This window comes from Panthera pardus, unplaced genomic scaffold (genome assembly GCF_024362965.1).
Source record: "Panthera pardus isolate Hobbes unplaced genomic scaffold, ASM2436296v1 HiC_scaffold_16, whole genome shotgun sequence".
In the NCBI taxonomy this organism is placed as follows: Eukaryota; Metazoa; Chordata; class Mammalia; order Carnivora; family Felidae; genus Panthera; species Panthera pardus.
This window is the reverse complement of record NW_026526721.1, coordinates 13,971,730-13,990,527: the sequence shown is the minus strand read 5'-3', so window position 1 is coordinate 13,990,527 and position 18,798 is coordinate 13,971,730. Positions and strand designations below refer to the sequence as shown.

At 41.1% G+C, this 18,798-nt stretch overlaps 1 protein-coding gene across 1 annotated transcript; it reads right to left on the bottom strand.

Annotated features, from left to right (window-relative positions):
• Positions 1–433: 433 nt before the first annotated feature.
• Positions 434–1,030, bottom strand: LOC109249670 (keratin-associated protein 8-1). The gene has a single exon (XM_019420158.2). The coding sequence runs from the start codon at positions 962–964 to the stop codon at positions 773–775; it is 192 nt and encodes a 63-aa protein (XP_019275703.1). The 5' UTR covers positions 965–1,030; the 3' UTR covers positions 434–772.
• Between the last annotated feature and the right edge of the window lie 17,768 nt (positions 1,031–18,798).

Sequence of the window (18,798 nt, the reverse complement as noted above, 5' to 3'; positions counted from 1 at the left end):
GGAGAGGGGACAGAGTGGGTTTCATTTGCACTCATATGGACATAAGTGGAAAATCCCTCCACCCACCCCTCCACCCTCCCCCCCTCCCCACCTCCCACCACCCTACCACCCTACCACCCCATGCCCCCACCACCACCATGTTGGGTTTCCTTGAGGAGGGGCAGGAGTTGGGAGATGACAGACCCCAAGCACTGAATGGTACATTGTTGGCTCAGAGATCGCAGGTGGATGTCAGAGTTAAGGGAAGGTTAAGACAAGCTTTTTTCTTTTCCTCACAAGCAGCCCCTTCGGACTGTTTATCACACCCAGATCAAGGACTATTCGCTTTCTCACTGCTCCTAAAGCCCACGGGAGAAAGATAAATCCACTTCCCTCCCCCAGTCGGTGTAACAGAAAACGTGCACACACCAAGAAAGGAAACTGGGCTCAGGTGTGAGTAGTATGCTGGTTGAGACAAGTTTATTGAGAATTCCACACCCACACCCACAACTTTATCAAGAGTTGTGAGCGTGGTGAAAAATTCAGAAGAAATACATGTTTGGGTATCAAGTTTCTGAAAATGTCTCAAAGAACATCATGCAGGGAAGGCAGCTGGAGGCGTCATCGGCTCGTTCCTGTTCTTCCCTCCGGACTCCAGGGCTAGGCCCGAGAAGCAGCGCCTGGGAGGTTGAGCGGCAAATGAGGACTAAAGACGGAGGTAGGGGGAGGGACGTGGAGGGGTGCCTCTCAGCCTTGGGAGAGAAGATTCAGCGCCTCGGCAAATTTCAGCAAATCAGTAGAGATCAAATGGCCAGTATCTTCTGAAGCCGAAGGCCCCACAGCCGTTGTAGCCATAACCGAAGCCGTAGCCCACGGGGGAGTAGGTGCTGCCGTAGCCACAGCCCACGCTGTACCCCAGGGGGTAGCCGCAGCTGCCCCAGTAGCACCCTGGGAAGACGGCCCCGGAGAAGGTGTTGCAGTGCATGGTGTCCGCAGCGGAGGGCTCAGGTAGCAGGGGAATGTGTTTCCTCTGTGTGATGGATTCCCCAGGCTCCGAACCTTCTTTATATACCCCGGCGGTGGGGCGTGGTGAAAAACACCAGGCCCTCATTTTCATTCTTGACGACACCACAAAAAGCTCATTAACGTGATTTGCCCTTGCGTTAGATGTCTTTACGGCTGCTTAAGAAAGCTGTGATGTCATCCGATGCAGGCATCGGATCCCTTCAAACAAAGTGTGTCCGTCCACTAAAAAAAGCATTGCAGTGACTTCAAAGAACTGAGTCCCACAGACCCAGATCTAATTCTCTGCAAGCAGTCTTTATACAACCCAGAAAGGTTCTGAGCTTGTTAATTCTTATTCTTGCTCTCTCAGTGTCCACAGGACACAGTTGGAATTCAATAAATCTGTGTCAAACGAATTAACAAACGAAATAATAAGTAGTGAATCCAACTAACACTTGACGTATTTCTTAGTGTTCACTTGATTAAAGAATTCTCTTTTTGGTAATGTGCAAGACAAATGCTACAGAACTCGCAGGAAAGTCTCCTTTTTATTTTTTTTCTCTGTCTATAGCTACTCTGGTTTAAGAACCGGTTAAAAAATTAATCATAATTATAACTCCCACCTGAACTATATCTAACATCACATTTTGAGACCACTGCCTGAACTAATAACCTTATAATTGTAAAAAAAACAAAACAAAAAAAAGGAGTTTGTGGATTAACTCTCAAAATGAACTGTCAAATAATTATGATTTGTTGATCTTATTTTTAAAATAATATTGAGGGGGGGGCGCCTGGGTGGCTCAGTCGGTTAAGCGTCCGACTTCAGCCAGGTCACGATCTCGCGGTCCGTGAGTTCGAGCCCCGCGTCAGGCTCTGGGCTGATGGCTCGGAGCCTGGAGCCTGTTTCCGATTCTGTGTCTACCTCTCTCTCTCTGCCCCTCCCCCGTTCATGCTCTGTCTCTCTCTGTCCCAAAAATAAAATAAAAAACGTTGAAAAAAAAAATTAAAATAATATTGAGGGGAGCCTGGGTGGCTCAGTTAGTTAAGCATCTGACTCTTGAGCTCGGCTCGGGTCATGACCTCATGATTTGTGAGCTGGAGTTTGCTCCGGGTTCTGTGCTGGCAAGGGGATGCTTGCTTGGAATTCTTTCTCCCTCTCTCTTCTCCCCTACCCTACTCATGCTCTCTCTCTCAAAATAAAAATTAAAGAAAACCTTATTTAAAAAAAAAAGCATTTCAAATAAATATTGAAAATAGTAACAAAATAAAAACAGAAAAATGAATGGCAAATTTTATCCTGAAATGTGTTTTGTTGTTGTTGTTGTTGTTGTTGTTTTTCACTGGATCTAATAAAAGCAGATTATCTGAAAAATGTGATGAAATTGTGAAGGGCCAGGTAACATATGAGGTCAACATTTCACTTCTCACTTCTCAGGAGCGGGAAGGGAAGCACTCCTCTTTAAGTAGAAATTTAGTTTTCAAATATGAATGAAAGAAGGGACAAGATGGATCAAAAGTAACTTGAGTCACACAAGACCTAATAACCTATTCTAGATACTTGCACTGAGATTGCCCAGAATGGCACTTAGTAGAAAACATACAGAAAATACAGCAGGACACGTGGCACAGAAATAGAAAGGCACAGAGCTATCACGAGTTGTCCTCACAAGGCCATGGAAAGAATACGTCTTACATACTGCCCCCAAAATTTTACTTTAGATCCTAGAGATAACTTTCCTCCCCGTCACCAGCAACTAAGGTCTAAATTTCTGGGAGTACATAGAGGTCACAAGTTGAATCCAAAGGCAAGGTTAAACACCTGGAAAAACACAAAACTCTGCCAGCCTTCTAACCACTGACTGATTAACTACAGAAGATGCCGTTTTGAAAATTCACAGAGTTGTGCCGCCATCTTTGTTCATGAAAGCTCCATGGCCACTTAGGATGACTCAGATCTTAAAATCCAAACACTTCATGTGACTTAGGCCTAAATAAGTTCAGGGAATTAAAATTAGCTTTGCTCCCAAAATATAAAGGTATTCAACAGTAGAGCCTTCCCTAAAAATCATAGAATGATTTACACTATATTTCTTCTGCCATCACATTGCTCTGCTCTTTAAAGAAAAACTGATAACCTTTAAAAAAAAGAAAAATGAAACAAAATATAGCATTGTACACTGGAAAGGAAAAAAGATTTGAATTAATGCCAAAGTTCAATTATGACTCTCTGTTTAAATGAGTTCCTCCCTCACCACCTACCCATTCTGAGATGCTAGCTGTGCCCTCCAGGGCACAATACCCAGCTCTGTATCTGAGTAGTAATGGTGAATAAAAATTAAAATAAACTGTCTTTTTAAAATACTAGTCCCTAGGGGCACCTGGGTGGTGCAGTCAGTTAAGCATCTGACTCTCGATTTTGGCTCAGGTCATGATCTTATAGTTCGTCGGATGGAACCCCATGCTGGGCTTTGCCCTGACAGCTCAAAGCCTGCTTGGGATTCTCCCTCTCTCCCTCCCTCTCTTTCTGCCCCTCCCCCACTCATTCATGCATTCTCTCTGTCTCTCTCTCAAAATAAATAAACATTTTTTAAAAAGCTTTAAAATCTTGGGCCCTATTAATAGTAAACATCCTGATTTTTCTCTAGAAAATCTACAAAAAAGCCTAACCCAAGAAAATTTTAGGGAGACACATTAGCAGCAAGTCATTTTAAAACATAACTCATAGCTAGCTTAATCCTACATGGCGCCTATGAAAGCTTTATTCTGATATAGGTTTATTTAGGGAAGGTCTAGGGCCTGTAAAGTGTGAAGTTTATACAATGTTGAGAGTCTTTTTTATGTAAAAGAATACAACGTAAAAATATAAAATTAAATGCAAAATTAAACATTTGCTAAATGCTCAAAGAAATCACCAAAAAACGTACACACTAACAAAAATTACAATTATTACAAAATTCTGAAAAAAGTATTTTTACTACTTGACTGCCTGTCCTGGTTCTATAATATTTGTTCCACAGATGAGCTTCTAACTCCAACATTTCGAACTATTTTCTCCACTATGCATCCTGTGCTAAATTCCATGGGGCAAATTCATATTGAGATATGACCTCTGACCCTGCATCATCGTGTCAAAAATTTGGGGTTAATTGGCGGAATGGATGGTAGAGAATTCCTGGAAACCAGTCCCACACAACGATGGCTAGAAATAGCCTAATTAGACATGGAAGTGACTGCAAACCACATAAGTCTGTCCCCCAATATCCACATTAAATGTATCTCCTACTCAACCTCTCCTTAAGCCAGGTACCAAAAAGGTCCACAGCCTTTCCAGAGCCTCCCAACATGAAAGGAAATGCGATGCAGGGAGCCCCTAGTGGAAATTGTCTAAACCAATTGCAGTAAAATGTCTCACTTTTGTGAGTGTCTAAAAAAAAAAAACAAGAAAAAAAAAAAAAAACAGGGTCATGTGACATGAAGTTTTGACAAGGAGAAAAATACTATATTCTCACATTAAAAAAATGACACAGTACTGGACTAATTAATCATTACTGGATATTTATTGGTTTGGATAAAGTTCATGACCCTTTTCTCTTTTAATAAAAATCTTAAGATATTATTTAATAAATAACTTGATTTCTCCTTTCATATTTCTTTGATTTTAAAGAAGGTCTGACATGAATAAACATAGGGAAGAATCTTGCTCGATTTTCTACAAAGGAGCAAGAAATGCACTATGTACAGATCTTAAGAGTCAATTTCAGTATGCACAATAAAAGTAGTTCTTGTCATGGGCGCCTGGGTGGCTCAGTCAGTTAAGCATCCGACTCTTGATTTCGGCTCAGGTCATGATCTGATGGTTTGTGAGTTCAAGCCCCGTGTCAGGCTTCATGCTGACAGTGCAGAGTCTGCTTGGGATTCTCTCTCTCTCTGTCTCTCTCTGCCCCTCCTCTGCTCTCACGCACTCTTTCTCTCTCTCAAAATAAATACATAAACTTTAAAAAACAGTTCTTGTCTTATAAGCTTCAAAGATACAGTTTTCAGCTTCAAAATATTATTATTCATTAGTAATGAGAGAGAAATTACAAGGGAATGTTTTAAATGAGTTTTAAAATATATGCCAGTGGTTACTCTATAAGAATTCTCTTCCATTTGTCTTTTCAGACATTGATTCTTACAGACATTTATTGGACATCAGCTGTGTTCCAGGTATATTGTTAGGTACTAGGGATCTGAAGATGAATGAGAAATAGTAATTAAATGGAAAATGATATGTAAATGAATAAACAATGTTATACATTCTACTCTGGAAGTCCCTGCTGCCTTCTGTAGACTTTAGGGATGAAGGAGAGAGTGAACAAGTCTCCTTGAAATAGGCGGCAGTGGCCATGGAATGCAAAACTTCATTATGGAAGGGATACATATTTGAGCTGGGTCTTGAAAATGAGTTTTTTATCAGTGGGCATTGTATGGGGTGGGGGGTGGATGGTGGCTTTAGGGGATATTCCAGGAAGAAGTGTTTTAAAGCAAAGGCTCAACAGTGTTAAATAGTACAGGAGTCACAGATGATCCAAAGGGTCCATAGCCATAGTGACAGGAGAATTAATGGAAGGTGGGGCTACAAAGGTAGTTGGGGGCATATGAGACTGTATGTGCCATGAAGTCAAAGGGAACCACTCATGCAGTAAGCTAGGAGTGGCATGATCAGTTTTGCATTTCTGAAAGATCACTACTCTGACAGTGTGGAAAGAATTAGAATGGGGAAATCCTGGAGGTATGTATGAAGACCAGATTTAAAATTGTATCTAGTAGGAATGCAAGTAACAAAAACCCAAGCCAAAACCTGCTTAAACAAAAAGTTTATTTTTCACAACTAATAGGAAACAAGAACACAAGCAATTCCAGGGCTACTTCAGAGCTTGACGATATCAGGGTGCAGAGCTGGGACACTCTCAGTCTCTTCCCATGGCTGCAGGATTGCTGTAGCAGGTGCATGCTTCATATTTCTCTGCATCAACATCCAAAACCAAGAAGCAGAAAAGAGGACTTCTCCCACAGCTCCTTTGCTATCTCCAAAGAATTCATTTCATATTTGCCTTACAGTGGATTCCCATGATCCAGAATGGAATCACCTCTCATGGTTGGGCCCCAGAGAAGGGTGGAAAAGCATATACCAGGCATTTTCTGCCGGTATAGTGCTAAGCAGGCTCTGCCAACTTAGAAAGAAGGAAAGGAATGGTCACTGGATTGATAATCAATAGAGTCTCATGAAAGCCATCACACCAAGTTAGGTAAGAGAGGACAGGAGCCTAAACTAGAGTGGCAGTAGAAACAAGGGGATAAAAGTAAGAGTTGTTAGAGAGGTAGGGGCGCCTGGGGTGTGTGGGGGGGCTCAGTCAGTTAAGTGTCCGACTCTTGGTTTCAGCTCCGGTCATGATTTTGCAGTTCATGGGATCAAGCCCTGCATCAGGCTCTATGCCGACAGAGCAGAGCCTGCTTGGGATTCTTTCTCTCTCTCTCTCTCAAAATAAATAGATAAACTTAAAAAAAAAAAAAAAGAACTGTTAGAGAGGTAGATTGAACACATGTGGGTTAACACTCATCTATCAGGATTGTTACCCAATACCCCCACCAGGGATTCTGATACAAGACATCCATGAAAGACACTGTAAGAAGGAATACCGAAGGGCAGTGCTTCCCAATCTTTTTCCCACATGGCACATTACACATCTTTAGGATATAGTAGAATAATCAAGTGGGACTCGCTGAGAGACAATAGCCATGCCCTGAGCTCTGCCACTCCAGATCCTGCCCAAATCGTCCAGAGGCTTAGACGAGCAGTGCTTCTGGCACACCGGTCTTTCAGTGCTGAGATCCTCCAGTTAGGAAGCTCTGTAAAGCACTTGGGACAATTAGAGACAATAAAAGAGCCAGTAGAGACAGCATCTAATTATTGTTATAAGAAGCTTATAAAGAGAACTGTCATGCTTCTATAATGTAAAGTTATCCCGGGGAAGATGCTCGCTCAGACCCTTGATTTCAATCCTCCTAACTATTGCTTTTCAGTTACTACTGTCTGACAGTCAAACACTGTGACCCTCAAAGCATGACTTCCCTTCAGTTAATTTACTAACTTGCATACAAAATTTAATTATTGTCATCTAGGGCCTCATACTCAGAAGCTGTATCTGGTTTTCAATATTAAAATAAGATCTCCACCCATGCTGTGAGATGATACTATCTGAACAATCAGAATCAATACCGAGGAGTCACCCTTGGCACCCCCTCATTTGCAAATCCAATCTATGACAAAGTGCTGTCAATTTTACCTTCTAGAAGTCTCTTGAATCTATTAATTTCTCTCAGTCTCCACTTCACTACCTCTGTTCGTTTCTTATTATTTCCTAACGCTACAAACTACCACAAACTTGGTAGCTTAAACAACATAAATTTATTATCTTAAAACTCTCGTGGTCAGAAGTCTGAAATCAAGGTGTAGTCATGGCTGGTTTCCTCTGCAGGTTCTGAGGGGAGAATCTGTTTTCTAGCTTTTTTTAGCTTTAGAGGTCACTTGCATTCTTTGGCCGTGGCCCCTTCCCTGCCTTCCTCCGATCTCTTGCTTTTACTACACTACAGACTGTGACCTTCCCGTTTCCCTCTTCTAAGGATCACATTGAGCCCACCTGGATAATCTAGGATAAACTCCCCAGATTAAGATCCTTAACTTACCCATTTCTGCCTCACTACCAGGTAAGGTAGTGGTAAGGTAAGGTAACATATTCACAGGTTGCAGGGATTCAGAGCAAACAATTTGGGGGACCTATTTTTCAGCCTGTCACATTACCCAAAGCAAGCTATTTATTTATGTACCTACACTGCTGTAGTGCCTTCAGAGCTAGTCAAGTGACAGCTTCCTCCTTACAATCTGCTTCCAATAACCAAAGTGTATACAAAAGGCAGATCTGGTTATGATAGACACACACACACACACACACACACACACACACACACACATCAAAATGTTTCAATAGCTTCCCACTGCTTTCAGGATAATTTTTTTAAAATTTATCTTTAAACTGTCCTAAAAGCCCCAACTCAATGCTTAACCTTCACTGTCAATGTACCTTCTGAAAGTTACCATTCTCCTTCTCACTCTAGAACCTTAGCACTTGCTGCCTATTCTGATGGAATTCTTTTCCCTCCCCTCCCAGAAACCTCTAGACACCAGCTCAACCACTTCCTTTGGAAGGCCTTTCTGTCCTCCCTTCCCCTGAATGAGCTACATCCACCGACAGCATCATGGAAGACCACCATCTCCCCCGTATCTGCAGTACTTTTCATAGTTGTCTTTAACTCTTACCTAAGGGACTGATACCTGGTTCACTACCCTGCTCAATCATGGGCAGAAACAATGCCTTTAATCAGCCTTGATCCCTCTCTAGCTCATTACTGGGCATGGTGTAAGTTTTCAATAATATCAACTGAATGAATGGATGAATTAATTAATTAATATTTTAAATGTAATTTGGCCACTCACTTGCTGTGAGAATTCAGGCTCATCACTTTTCTGGGCCCCAAGCCATTTGACTACAAAATGAGATGAGTTGACTTCCTGGGACTCAACACCTCAACCATGGTATGATCCTCACATCAAAATCACAGATGAGCCAAGATTACAATGCGACCCTCTCTCCTTGGAATTTGGTCAATTAAGCACACAGCTATATGAGCACTTTTGCTCACCGCAGTACACACCCCTGCTAAGACAAAGTAATGGGCTCCCAGCTGCCATCGCTTTAAAAAACAAAATGCAGTGATGGAATCACGGAAGAGAATTGTGGAAGTTTCTGCAAAACATTCCACCACAATAGTTTCCGAAGTTTGGTCTCTGCAAGAATCGCCCTGGATACTTGTTTTAAATGCACATTTCTAAGCTCCATTCCTTTAGATTCATATTCACTGGGTCTGAGGTAGGGCCAAGGAATCTGCATTTTTAATAAGCAGTCCCAGGGATTCCAGTAAAGGCAGTGCTTTGGTCACACCTTGAGAAATCTGTAGCGTTCAATGGGAAGCTCTCTGAAAGGTGTCCTCTTTAACAAAACACAAATCTCAAAATGAGATGAGTGTGAAATGGTGAAGGATAAAAAGGAGACACCTTCTTAGCCAGGCTTGATAAACCAGAGTTAATATGACTTATTATCATGGGTAACTTTGCTTCCCAGGAGACATTCAGTGATGTCTGGAGACATTTTTGTTTGTCACGACTGGGGTGATGCTGCTTCGCATCTAATGGGTAGGGGCCCAGGTTGCTGCCAAGCAGCCTACAACGTACAGGGCAGCACCACCCCCTGAACTCTCACAACAAAGAACTATCCAGCCCAAAATGTCAATACAGCTGAAGTCAAGAAACACGGTCCTCAAGTCAAGATCACATGCAGTCAAATATGGTTGCCAGACAATACACCCCAAAAGTGTCACAGGACAAGCCCAGAACTTGCTGACCAAGTCTTGGGGCTAACTTGAGACACAGTTTCAACGCCTTGCTATCTCAGCACTTGTGGGGCTAAGCCACGTTTGTGAGGTCACTTGGTTAATTATCAGGGCAAGCACCTAATTACCGAAGCTTGCTATTTGATGCAGAACCCATGATGTGTCCTTAAGAAGTAAGGTGACACCACAGATGCCTGGATGCATAATCAGCTCACTGACTCTTGTCAGAAGCACCTCACAGGTGCTTAACGACCAACATGAAAAGTCATCCCCAGGAAGGTATGTTTTTGCTGTCAGCTTTTAGTCCCTGGTGGCAGAGGAAGGTCATTTTTGACATCTACTTTCTATTCATAGTAATATAAAACCGGGAGCTGAGGTCCACTTTTTGGACACAAAGGGAGGGTTCAAGCCGGAAACTGGAAATGTGTACAAATTAAAAGCAGAGCACCAACCTGTAAGCTGAGTTAGTCCAAAGGAAAAAGGTTAAGAAATTATGGTCTGTTGTGCTACCTCAGCACTAAACAGACTCACTGATGACTGTAAGCATGACACTTCAGCATCTTCACTCACCGGTTGCCCTTTGGAAGGCTTAAGGTTATGTCCTTCTGCCTTAAAAATGTTTTGTACTACCTGCCTAACAACACACGATGGCAAGCTTTGTTTACCGGAAGCATCGTTTCCTCAGTCTTTGCTGACCAAAAACTAAACATAAAAATAAATATGAATTTCAAAAGCAGGACCTATGTCCCCAAAGATTTCTTTATCTTAAAATTTAAGGCTGCTCATTAGGAAAGTCTTGAAAAGTCTGAAGTTGCAATCGACTGCATTGGACAGAGACGTTTCAACATGAGGCAATGTTGAAGGCAATGTTGGAGGCAATGAGGCACATTTGTAAAGAGATCACCTAAGAGGGGAGAGTGACTGGAAGGGGAAGAGAAGAGAACAGGACACCCCAACTGCTAACACTGTTGTCAAAGATAATGTCAGGAGTTTCACAGGCAAGTCACTGCAAAGGAACTGGTGTCTGAGAAACAACAGAGTATGTTTAGAGACAATGATTCTCAGCACCTTTAGGATGTCTTATAGAATATCCGAAGAGGTCTCTGCCTGGCAGGCCTCAGAAGCAAGAAATACTTCCATTTATTTGATAGAAAGTTCTCCTGCTTCAATTTTAAGTGCTTTTCCTCTCTCCGCAGTGGAAATGAAAAACGTAAACTAGTTATTCCATAAATAGCAGTAAAAGTAGAACAAAAACATAGGAAAAATAGTATTTTTAAAAGCTTTGCTTTTTTGCTGAAAATCTTCATACCATTTCGTCAATACTTTCAAAATCAAGAGTGAGATCCACGTCCCTCTCTACTTCCTTAGGGATAAGAATCTACCGGACGGGGCCAGGGCTCAAACTTTACCTGCACACAAATCACCTGCGATCTTGTCAGTGAAGGGCTCAAGATTCCGTCTTTTGAACGGTGATGACAATGCTGCTTGTCCTCTGACCGTATTTTAAGGAGCAAAGGATTAAGCTTTTTCCCTAGGGTTTTAAATAATTATAATAATCCCATAAATATTTATCAAGTGTGTGCGATGTAGCACATTGAATTAGGCACAGTGCATATCCGTAAGGAACTCACAGTCTAGTGAGGGAATCGCTGGGGGCAAGAAAGAGAAACGGCAGCCCTCACCTCATTAATGATGAACCAGAGCATTCCCCACGTCCATACACCAGCTCCGGGACATCAAGTCAGGCAAGGTCAGTCTGTGACAATGACGGAGTAAGGTAAAAACAAGACTACTCTGTAATCACGTCCAAGAACAGATGAAAACAGCAACACTATTCCAACACAAAACTGACGAGGCATCGTCTTCAGTGACCACTGCCTCTTTACCAGTAACAGCTTCAGGCTTTGTCCAGTAAAAACTGGATGTAAAAACTGTTCGAGTGAAAACTGTTAAAAACTGTTAAAACATCCAATCAGAGAATAAGGCCTGCTTCACGACAGTACCTGTGGGAGACAGAATAATGGTCCCCCCAAGAAGCTGCCATCCTCATTCTGGAAGCTGTGAGTATGTTATGTTACGTGGCAAAGGGGAGTGGAGGTTGCTAACTCACTGGCTTAAGGCAGGGAGATACCCTGGATCCTCTGGGGCAGGTGGGGGCAGGGGGGGGGGGCAATGTAATCAAAAGTGAAGGGGGAAGTGAAGGAGGAAGGCAGGAGGGTCAGAGTCAGAATCAGGGAGAGAGACTGGAAGATGTTTTGCTGCTGTTTGTGAAGATGGAGGAAAGGGACACAAACCAAGGGATTGGGGGCAAGCCTTTAGAACTGGAAAGGGCAAGGAAATCTGATGGATGCCGTCCTACCAACACCTCCACTGGAACCGGGTAAAACCCACTGTGAATTTCTGACCTCCAAAACTGTAAGAGCGTAAATATGTGCTGTTTTAAGCCACTAACTTTGTGGCAATTTGTTGCAGATCATATCCAATCCAGAAGAGACTGCTGCCTGCTTTAGTCCTTTCCAAAATCACCTCATGCCAGCCCAGATCTTAGAAGAAACCCTCCCTAAAACCCTTTTATCAAGGAATCTTGCAGTTCTCCTGTTGCAGAATTTCTGCTTTTGCAGCAAGCTAATAACCCAGCTTTGACTGCAGGTGTGTCCCTGATGGTCTCCTTGGTGGTGGGCTTTGGCAGTGTGAACGGTGTGATATTAAAGTAAATAGAGGTGGGGCTTTTAAACTGGAACTAGGGAAGCTCCCTGGGGTGGAGGATGTTTTGAAGGATCTGTAGGAGTTCACCAGATGAAGAAGGGGGTAGAAAGGAGGAAAGAAATATGGCAGGTCCGATTACTGGAGAAAGGAAAGGATTGTAGGGACAAATAGGAAATGGGGCTAGAGGAAATGGTAGTTGATCTTTATCTTGAAAACTGTAAATAACCAAAAAATTACCTGAGTTTGTGAAAGAAAGAAAGAGGAAGGAGGAAGAAAGAAAGAAAGAAAGAAAGAAAGAAAGAAAGAAAGAAAGAGGAAGAAAGAAAGAAAGAAAGAAAGAAAGAAAGAAAGAAAGAAAGAAAAAGGAAGGAAGGAAGGAAGAGGAAGGAAGGAAGGAAGGAAGGAAAGAAAGAAAGAAGAAGAAAAAAGAAAGAAAGAAAGAAAGAAAGAAAGAAAGAAAGAAAGAAAGAAAGAGGAAGGCAGGCAGGCAGGCAGGAAGGAAGGAAGGAAGAAAGGAAGGAAGGAAGAAAGAAAGAGGAAGGAAGGAAGGAAGGAAGGAAGGAAGGAAGGAAGGAAGGAAGAAGGGAAAAAAGCACACCATATGATTATTTCACATTTTGAGGGATTATTATGTCTGCTGTATGGAAAAGCAGTTGGGACCTGGCTGGTAGACTGGGTAGGCAGCTGATGTAGTAATCCAGGCATGAAATCACAAGGATGTGAATCAGGCAGAAATATTAGGAATAAAGATCTGACAGCATTTCTTAGGGAAAGTGAGGAGGCAAAATCTAAGGACTCGGTAGCAAGGTAGAGAATGGAGCCTAATATTCACTAAAAGTTATTTGGCAAGCTTGTAAAATAACGGAGGATCTTGATAATCCCAGAGTCAAATCAACAAACACATGGTTGACATTCTGTCTCTCTTATCAGTGGTAGAAAGATGGGCTTGGAAGGAATCTAGAAACCCCAGCTTGATAGTTCATTTGAGTCTCCACTTTCTTACTTGGGGAGTATTTGCCTACAGAAAAATTACACAATTCTTACCAATTTCCTCAGGATACCTAACCTCCCAAGATAATTGTGAGAATTAAATAGAATTCAGTGTTGGTGAGGATGTGGAGAAAAGGGAACCTACTGTTGGTGGGAATGTAAAATGGCACAGCTATTTTGGGAAATAGTATGGAGGTTCCTCAAAAATCTTGAAAACTAGGATTACCATATGATCTAGCAATCCCACTTCTGGATATATAACCAAAGAAAATGAACACACTAATTTGGAAAGATATCTGCGTCCCCATGTTGACTGCAGCATGTTTTACAATAACCAAAACATGAAAGTAACCTAAATGTTCATTGATGGATAAATGGATAAAGAAAATGTGATGTATATAAATATGATATATAATGGAATTTTATTCATATAAAAACAGGAAATCTTGTCATTTGCAACAACATAGATGGAACATTATCCTGAGTGAACTAAGTCAGATAGAGAAAGACAAATAACATAAGATGTCACTTCTATGTGGAATCTTACCAATGGAAAAAAAAACAAAAACTAAACTCATAGATACAGAAAAATTGGTGGTTGCTGGAAGCAGGGGTGGGCAATATGGGTGAAGGTAATAAAATGGTACAAATTTCCAATTACAAATAAGTTCTGGGGATATAATGTACAGCATCATAACTATAGTTAATAAGGTATTATATTTTTGAAGGTTGCTAAAAGTAAATCTTAAGAGGGAATAGATGTTAACTAGATATTGTGGGGATTTTTTCGCAATGTATACAAATCTTGAATCATGTTGTACAACTGAAACTGATATAATGTTGTCAATTATATCCCAATAGAAAAAGAGTTAAGTAAGATTCTCTGGAAGTAGTTTGTAAACTGTAAATCACTATGTACATATAAGACCTAATTATCAATGGCATAAGAAGTGATGTTAAACAGGATATTTCTGGGACAGAGTTTTATAACTTTAAAAGTGCCATATAGGGACACTTGGGTGGCTCGTTCAGTTAAGCATCTGACTCTTGATTTCGACTCAGGTCATGATCTCCGCTTCAGTCTCTGTGCTAACAACATGGAACCTGCTTCGTATTCTCGGTCTGCCCCTCCCCTGCTCGCGCTCTCTCTCTCTCTCTCTCTCTCTCTCAAAATAAATAAATAAACTTCTTAAAAAGATAATAACTTTAAAAAAGTAAATAAAAGTGCTGTATAACTTGTTTTAAGAATGGAGGGATGAATTTGGAGTCATATGCTCCTTGGCTATATCTTGACATTTTTTTCTTTACAAATGGATGATACCACTCAACCAAACTATTTAACTTTTTAACATCTGTTTTCTCCTCACTAGCATGGTAGTAATGAAGCCTACCTCAAAAATAACTGTTATGCATATAAATAGTGAAATTATCTATTCTTGTGCCTGTCACATCATTACTGCAGGAGAAAAGGAGACAAATTGTTGTACTTCATCCCTTCTTGTGCTTTTCAAGATATTTACATTTTTTAACTTCAAGATAGCTCAAAAACCAAACAGACTTTGCCCCTGCCGCTCCCCAGAATATCAACTGAGGAGGGATTAACTAAATTTCCGGACAATGGGAAAGAGAAGAAGAGAAAACAGAAAGCAGGAGGAAGCGGGGCACCTGGACGGCTCATCTGGTTGTGTGTCCAGTTTTGGCTCAGGTCATGATGTTGCAGTTTGTGAGTTCAGGTTCCACGTCGGGCTTGCTGCTGTCAGCACAGAGCCCACTCCAGATCTTCTGTTCCCCTCTCTCTGTCCCTCCCATGCTCCCACTCGTGCCCTCTCTCAAAAATAAGCTATAAAAACATTTTAAAAACTTTAAAAAAATTAAAAGCTAAGGGGCGCCTGGGTAGCTCAGTCGGTTGAGCGTCCAACTTCAGCTCAGGTCATGATCTCGCGGTCCGTGGGTTCGAGCCCCGCGTTGGGCTTTGTGCTGACAGCTCAGAGCCTGGAGTCTGCTTCGGATTCTGTGTCTCCCTCTCTCTCTGCCCCTCCCCTGCTCATGCTCTGTCTATCTCTGTCTCTCAAAAATGAATAAACATTTTTTTAAAAAATTAAAGGCAAAAATAAAAATAAAAATAAAAGAAGGAGGAAGCTACAGCAGAGACCATGAAAGGGGACTACAAGCAAAATGCAAGCCAATCTTCCCTTCAAATCCCCAGAGAGAATCAAGGCCAACAACACTTAGAGAAGTGTAGTATTGGAGCTGAAACAGAGGTAGGGTGGTTAAATGAAAATCTAGTTGAAGAACAGGAGGGTAGGAGGGCAACTGACCTTTACAGTCTGACATTTGGAGACACACCCCGCCCCAGCCTAAAGGTCAGCCAGCCCCTCTTTTACCCTAAGGTGAATCAGTTGTGAACTTTTCCCCCACACACAGCGCTCCAGTGCAGCTTCGTCCCTGTGTCATTATTAAATCTGAAAGGACAATTGGAAGGTCACGGCACTGATTATTCTAGCACATGATGAGGCATAGATGAGCATATATGGCAATAATAGCATAACAATGAGCATGCTTCACACCCATATCCTAGTTTCTAAATAGTCATCTTCACTCAAGAAATCTGGAGTCCTGGAGAAATGACTGATTCCTTGACTGGAGAAGAGAAGTTCAAGATGAGCCTGGAACATTCTGCTGAGCCAGAAAGTAAAGAACTGTTCAAATAGTGATGAGGGCCATTTCTAAAGAACTTAGGAGCCTGTGTGAAGATTTCCTCACTGTCCAAATCTGGGGCAATCTGAGCATCAAAATTAATAGTAACATTCACAGATTATAACATTGAGTAAAATAAGAATCCACATGCCCATGCTGATATAAACATTGATACAAATACATAAGCGCACAAAATATAAGTGGGGAAAAGAAAGCTCTTTCTTAGGGTAGAATGCCAACTAATAAATAGAAGAAGGATTTATAAAATTAGAAAGTTGCAAATGCATCCTAAAATTAGTGGGTAAGAGCTTGATAAGGAATAGGATGTTTACATAGTATCTGGGTATCAACACACTAATGACTGATGACAGAACTTCATAGTCAAGGGGAAACAGCAACTGCATAGTGAGGAAGCGTGAAGGACACTACTTTTACCAAGTGATCAAAATCCATACCAACCAAATTTGCATAGAACGACATCATGTGACTCCTGATTCAACACACCAAGAAGAACACAGCCTGGGGGGTGCCTGGGTGGCTCAGTTGTTTGAGCCACTGACTGGCTCAGGTCATGATCTCACAGTTTGGTTCATGAGTTCCAGCTCCATGTCAGGCTCTGTGCTGACAGCTCGGAGCCTGGCACCTGCTTCAGATTCTGCGTCTCTCTCTCTCTTTCTGCCCCTCCCCTGCTCACGCTCTGTCTCTCTCTGTCTCTTGAAAATAAAGAAACATTGAAAAAAAAATTTTTTTAATGAACACAGCCACTTCTATGGCATCTGTACCACAGATATTCAACATGAACCTAATCATGAGGAATGTCAGATAATCCCAAATCAAGGGACATTCTAGAAAACAATCAACCTGCATCCTTGAAATTAGTTGAGGTCAAGAAAGACTGAGAAAGGCTGAGGAACGGATCCAGACTAAAAGACTAAAGAGACACACACAATCCTGGCTCAGATCCTGGACAAGGGGAAAAATAACTATGAGGGACAAATTGGGACAATTAACGAAGTTTGAGTATGTACTGTGGATTCAATAACAGTTTTAATATTAAATATTCTAATGTTCATAATCATTCTGTCCTTGTTCTAAGGACAAATGAGCATGATACCTAAAAGTTATTCTGAAATGGATTTGCCACTCTGTAAATATTATATTATGAAATATATATAATATTATACATACACACAGTAATGTATGTGTATTATATATAGTGATAAAGTAAATGGGGCAAAGTGTAAACATTTAATAAACCCAGACATGCAGAACTGATTTGCCCTGTTCTGACAACTTTTCTGTGAATCCGGAATTGTGTCAAAATAAAAAAAAAATCTAATTGGTGAAACAAAATGATTATGGTTTTAGAACAATTATGGCTTTAGGTAAATGTTAGCCATGATGACAGAATCTAGACTCTACTGGTTGATAGAGATCCCAGATCACCTGTTTGGTACTTGATGCTTCCAGAATCTTCCCACAAATGGGTCAGCCTGCCTATGTGTTGGAGCTTTGCATGTGAAAGCCCACTTCGTCTTCGGATAGCCCTGCTCTTTGTCCCTTTTGCACACTGACATCTCTTGATATGCAACTCTTACTCACCTCTCTCATGGTCATGTCTATAGACCCAAACTTCCTTCTATGAAAGCTTACGACACTGTTTATGTTATGTTTCTATGGACGAGAAAAAAAAATAACTCCAAAGGACATTAATGGAACAATCAAAAAAGTTGTATGTACAGTATGCGCTGTAATTTAGATGGTAATATTATATCAATATTAAATGTCCTCCTTTTAATAATTACACAGTCCTTGATCTTAGGTTAAGTGCCATATATACACATGGATGTTATCGTAGGCTGTTTTCTATTTTAAGTCTTTGGAAGGAAATGACTAAAGAATATCTATCTTTGGATAATCATTTATGGCACATTAATTGGTATAAAATAGGAGACTCTCAAGTGCCTTTTAAATATTGAATAAAATAGGGGCATCTGGGTGGCTCAGTTAAGCATCTGATTCTTGTCTTCAGTTCAGGTCATGATCTCATGGTTTGTGGGATCGGGCTCCATGTTGACAGCACGGAGCCTGCTTGGGATTCTCTCTCTCCTTCTCTCTCTGACACTCCTCGCATTCTCTCTCTCTCAAAATAAATAATTAACTTTGAAAAAAATATTGAGTAAAGTATATTGAAGTCTACAGGACAAGGATTATGTTTTATTTATCTCTATGTTTCCAAATCTTACAACAATCTTTGGTGTTGTGTCTACTTGGTGAGTGTCTGCTGAGTGAGTATCTCTTGAAAACAGGCAGCTTCTCAAGCTGGTCTCTATCTTAGTTGCTTGTTACAGCCCCCAAATTCTTAACACAGTGGCCAGAGCCCAGTTAAATTTCATGCACACATGAATGAACTTTATATTCGATTATATTATATATTTTTATATTTACATACATATATATAATATTTTATTTTATATATTTATTTTAAAATTTATATATTTATTTCATATTTATTTTATATGTTTATTTTAAAAACTGAAACCATGGGGCACCTGGGTGGCTCAGTCGGTTAAGCATCCAACTTCAGCTCAGGTCATGATCTCACGGTTCCTGGGTTCGAGCCCCACTGTAGGCTCTGGGCCGACAGCTCAGAGCCTACAGCCAGCTTCGGATTCTGTGTCTCCCTCTCTCTGTCCCTCCCTTGCTCGTGCTCTGTCTGTCTCTCTATCTCAAAAATAAACAAACATTTAAAAAAATTAAAAATTGGAATCTCAACATAAAGGGGGAAAAAATGATTATGCATCACCCTCTCCTGGAATGCAGTCTTAAGTCCAAATAAGAGTTGGTTAAAGTCAACCATCATAAGTAGAAACTGGCTAATGAATTCAAAAGCATAAAAGCAGAGTAAAATAAATAACTGGAACACAAATA

What these genes read in the sequence shown, in the direction of transcription:
- LOC109249670 (XM_019420158.2), bottom strand. Translation starts at nt 964, where the DNA reads ATGCACTGCAACACCTTCTCCGGGGCCGTCTTCCCAGGGTGCTACTGG.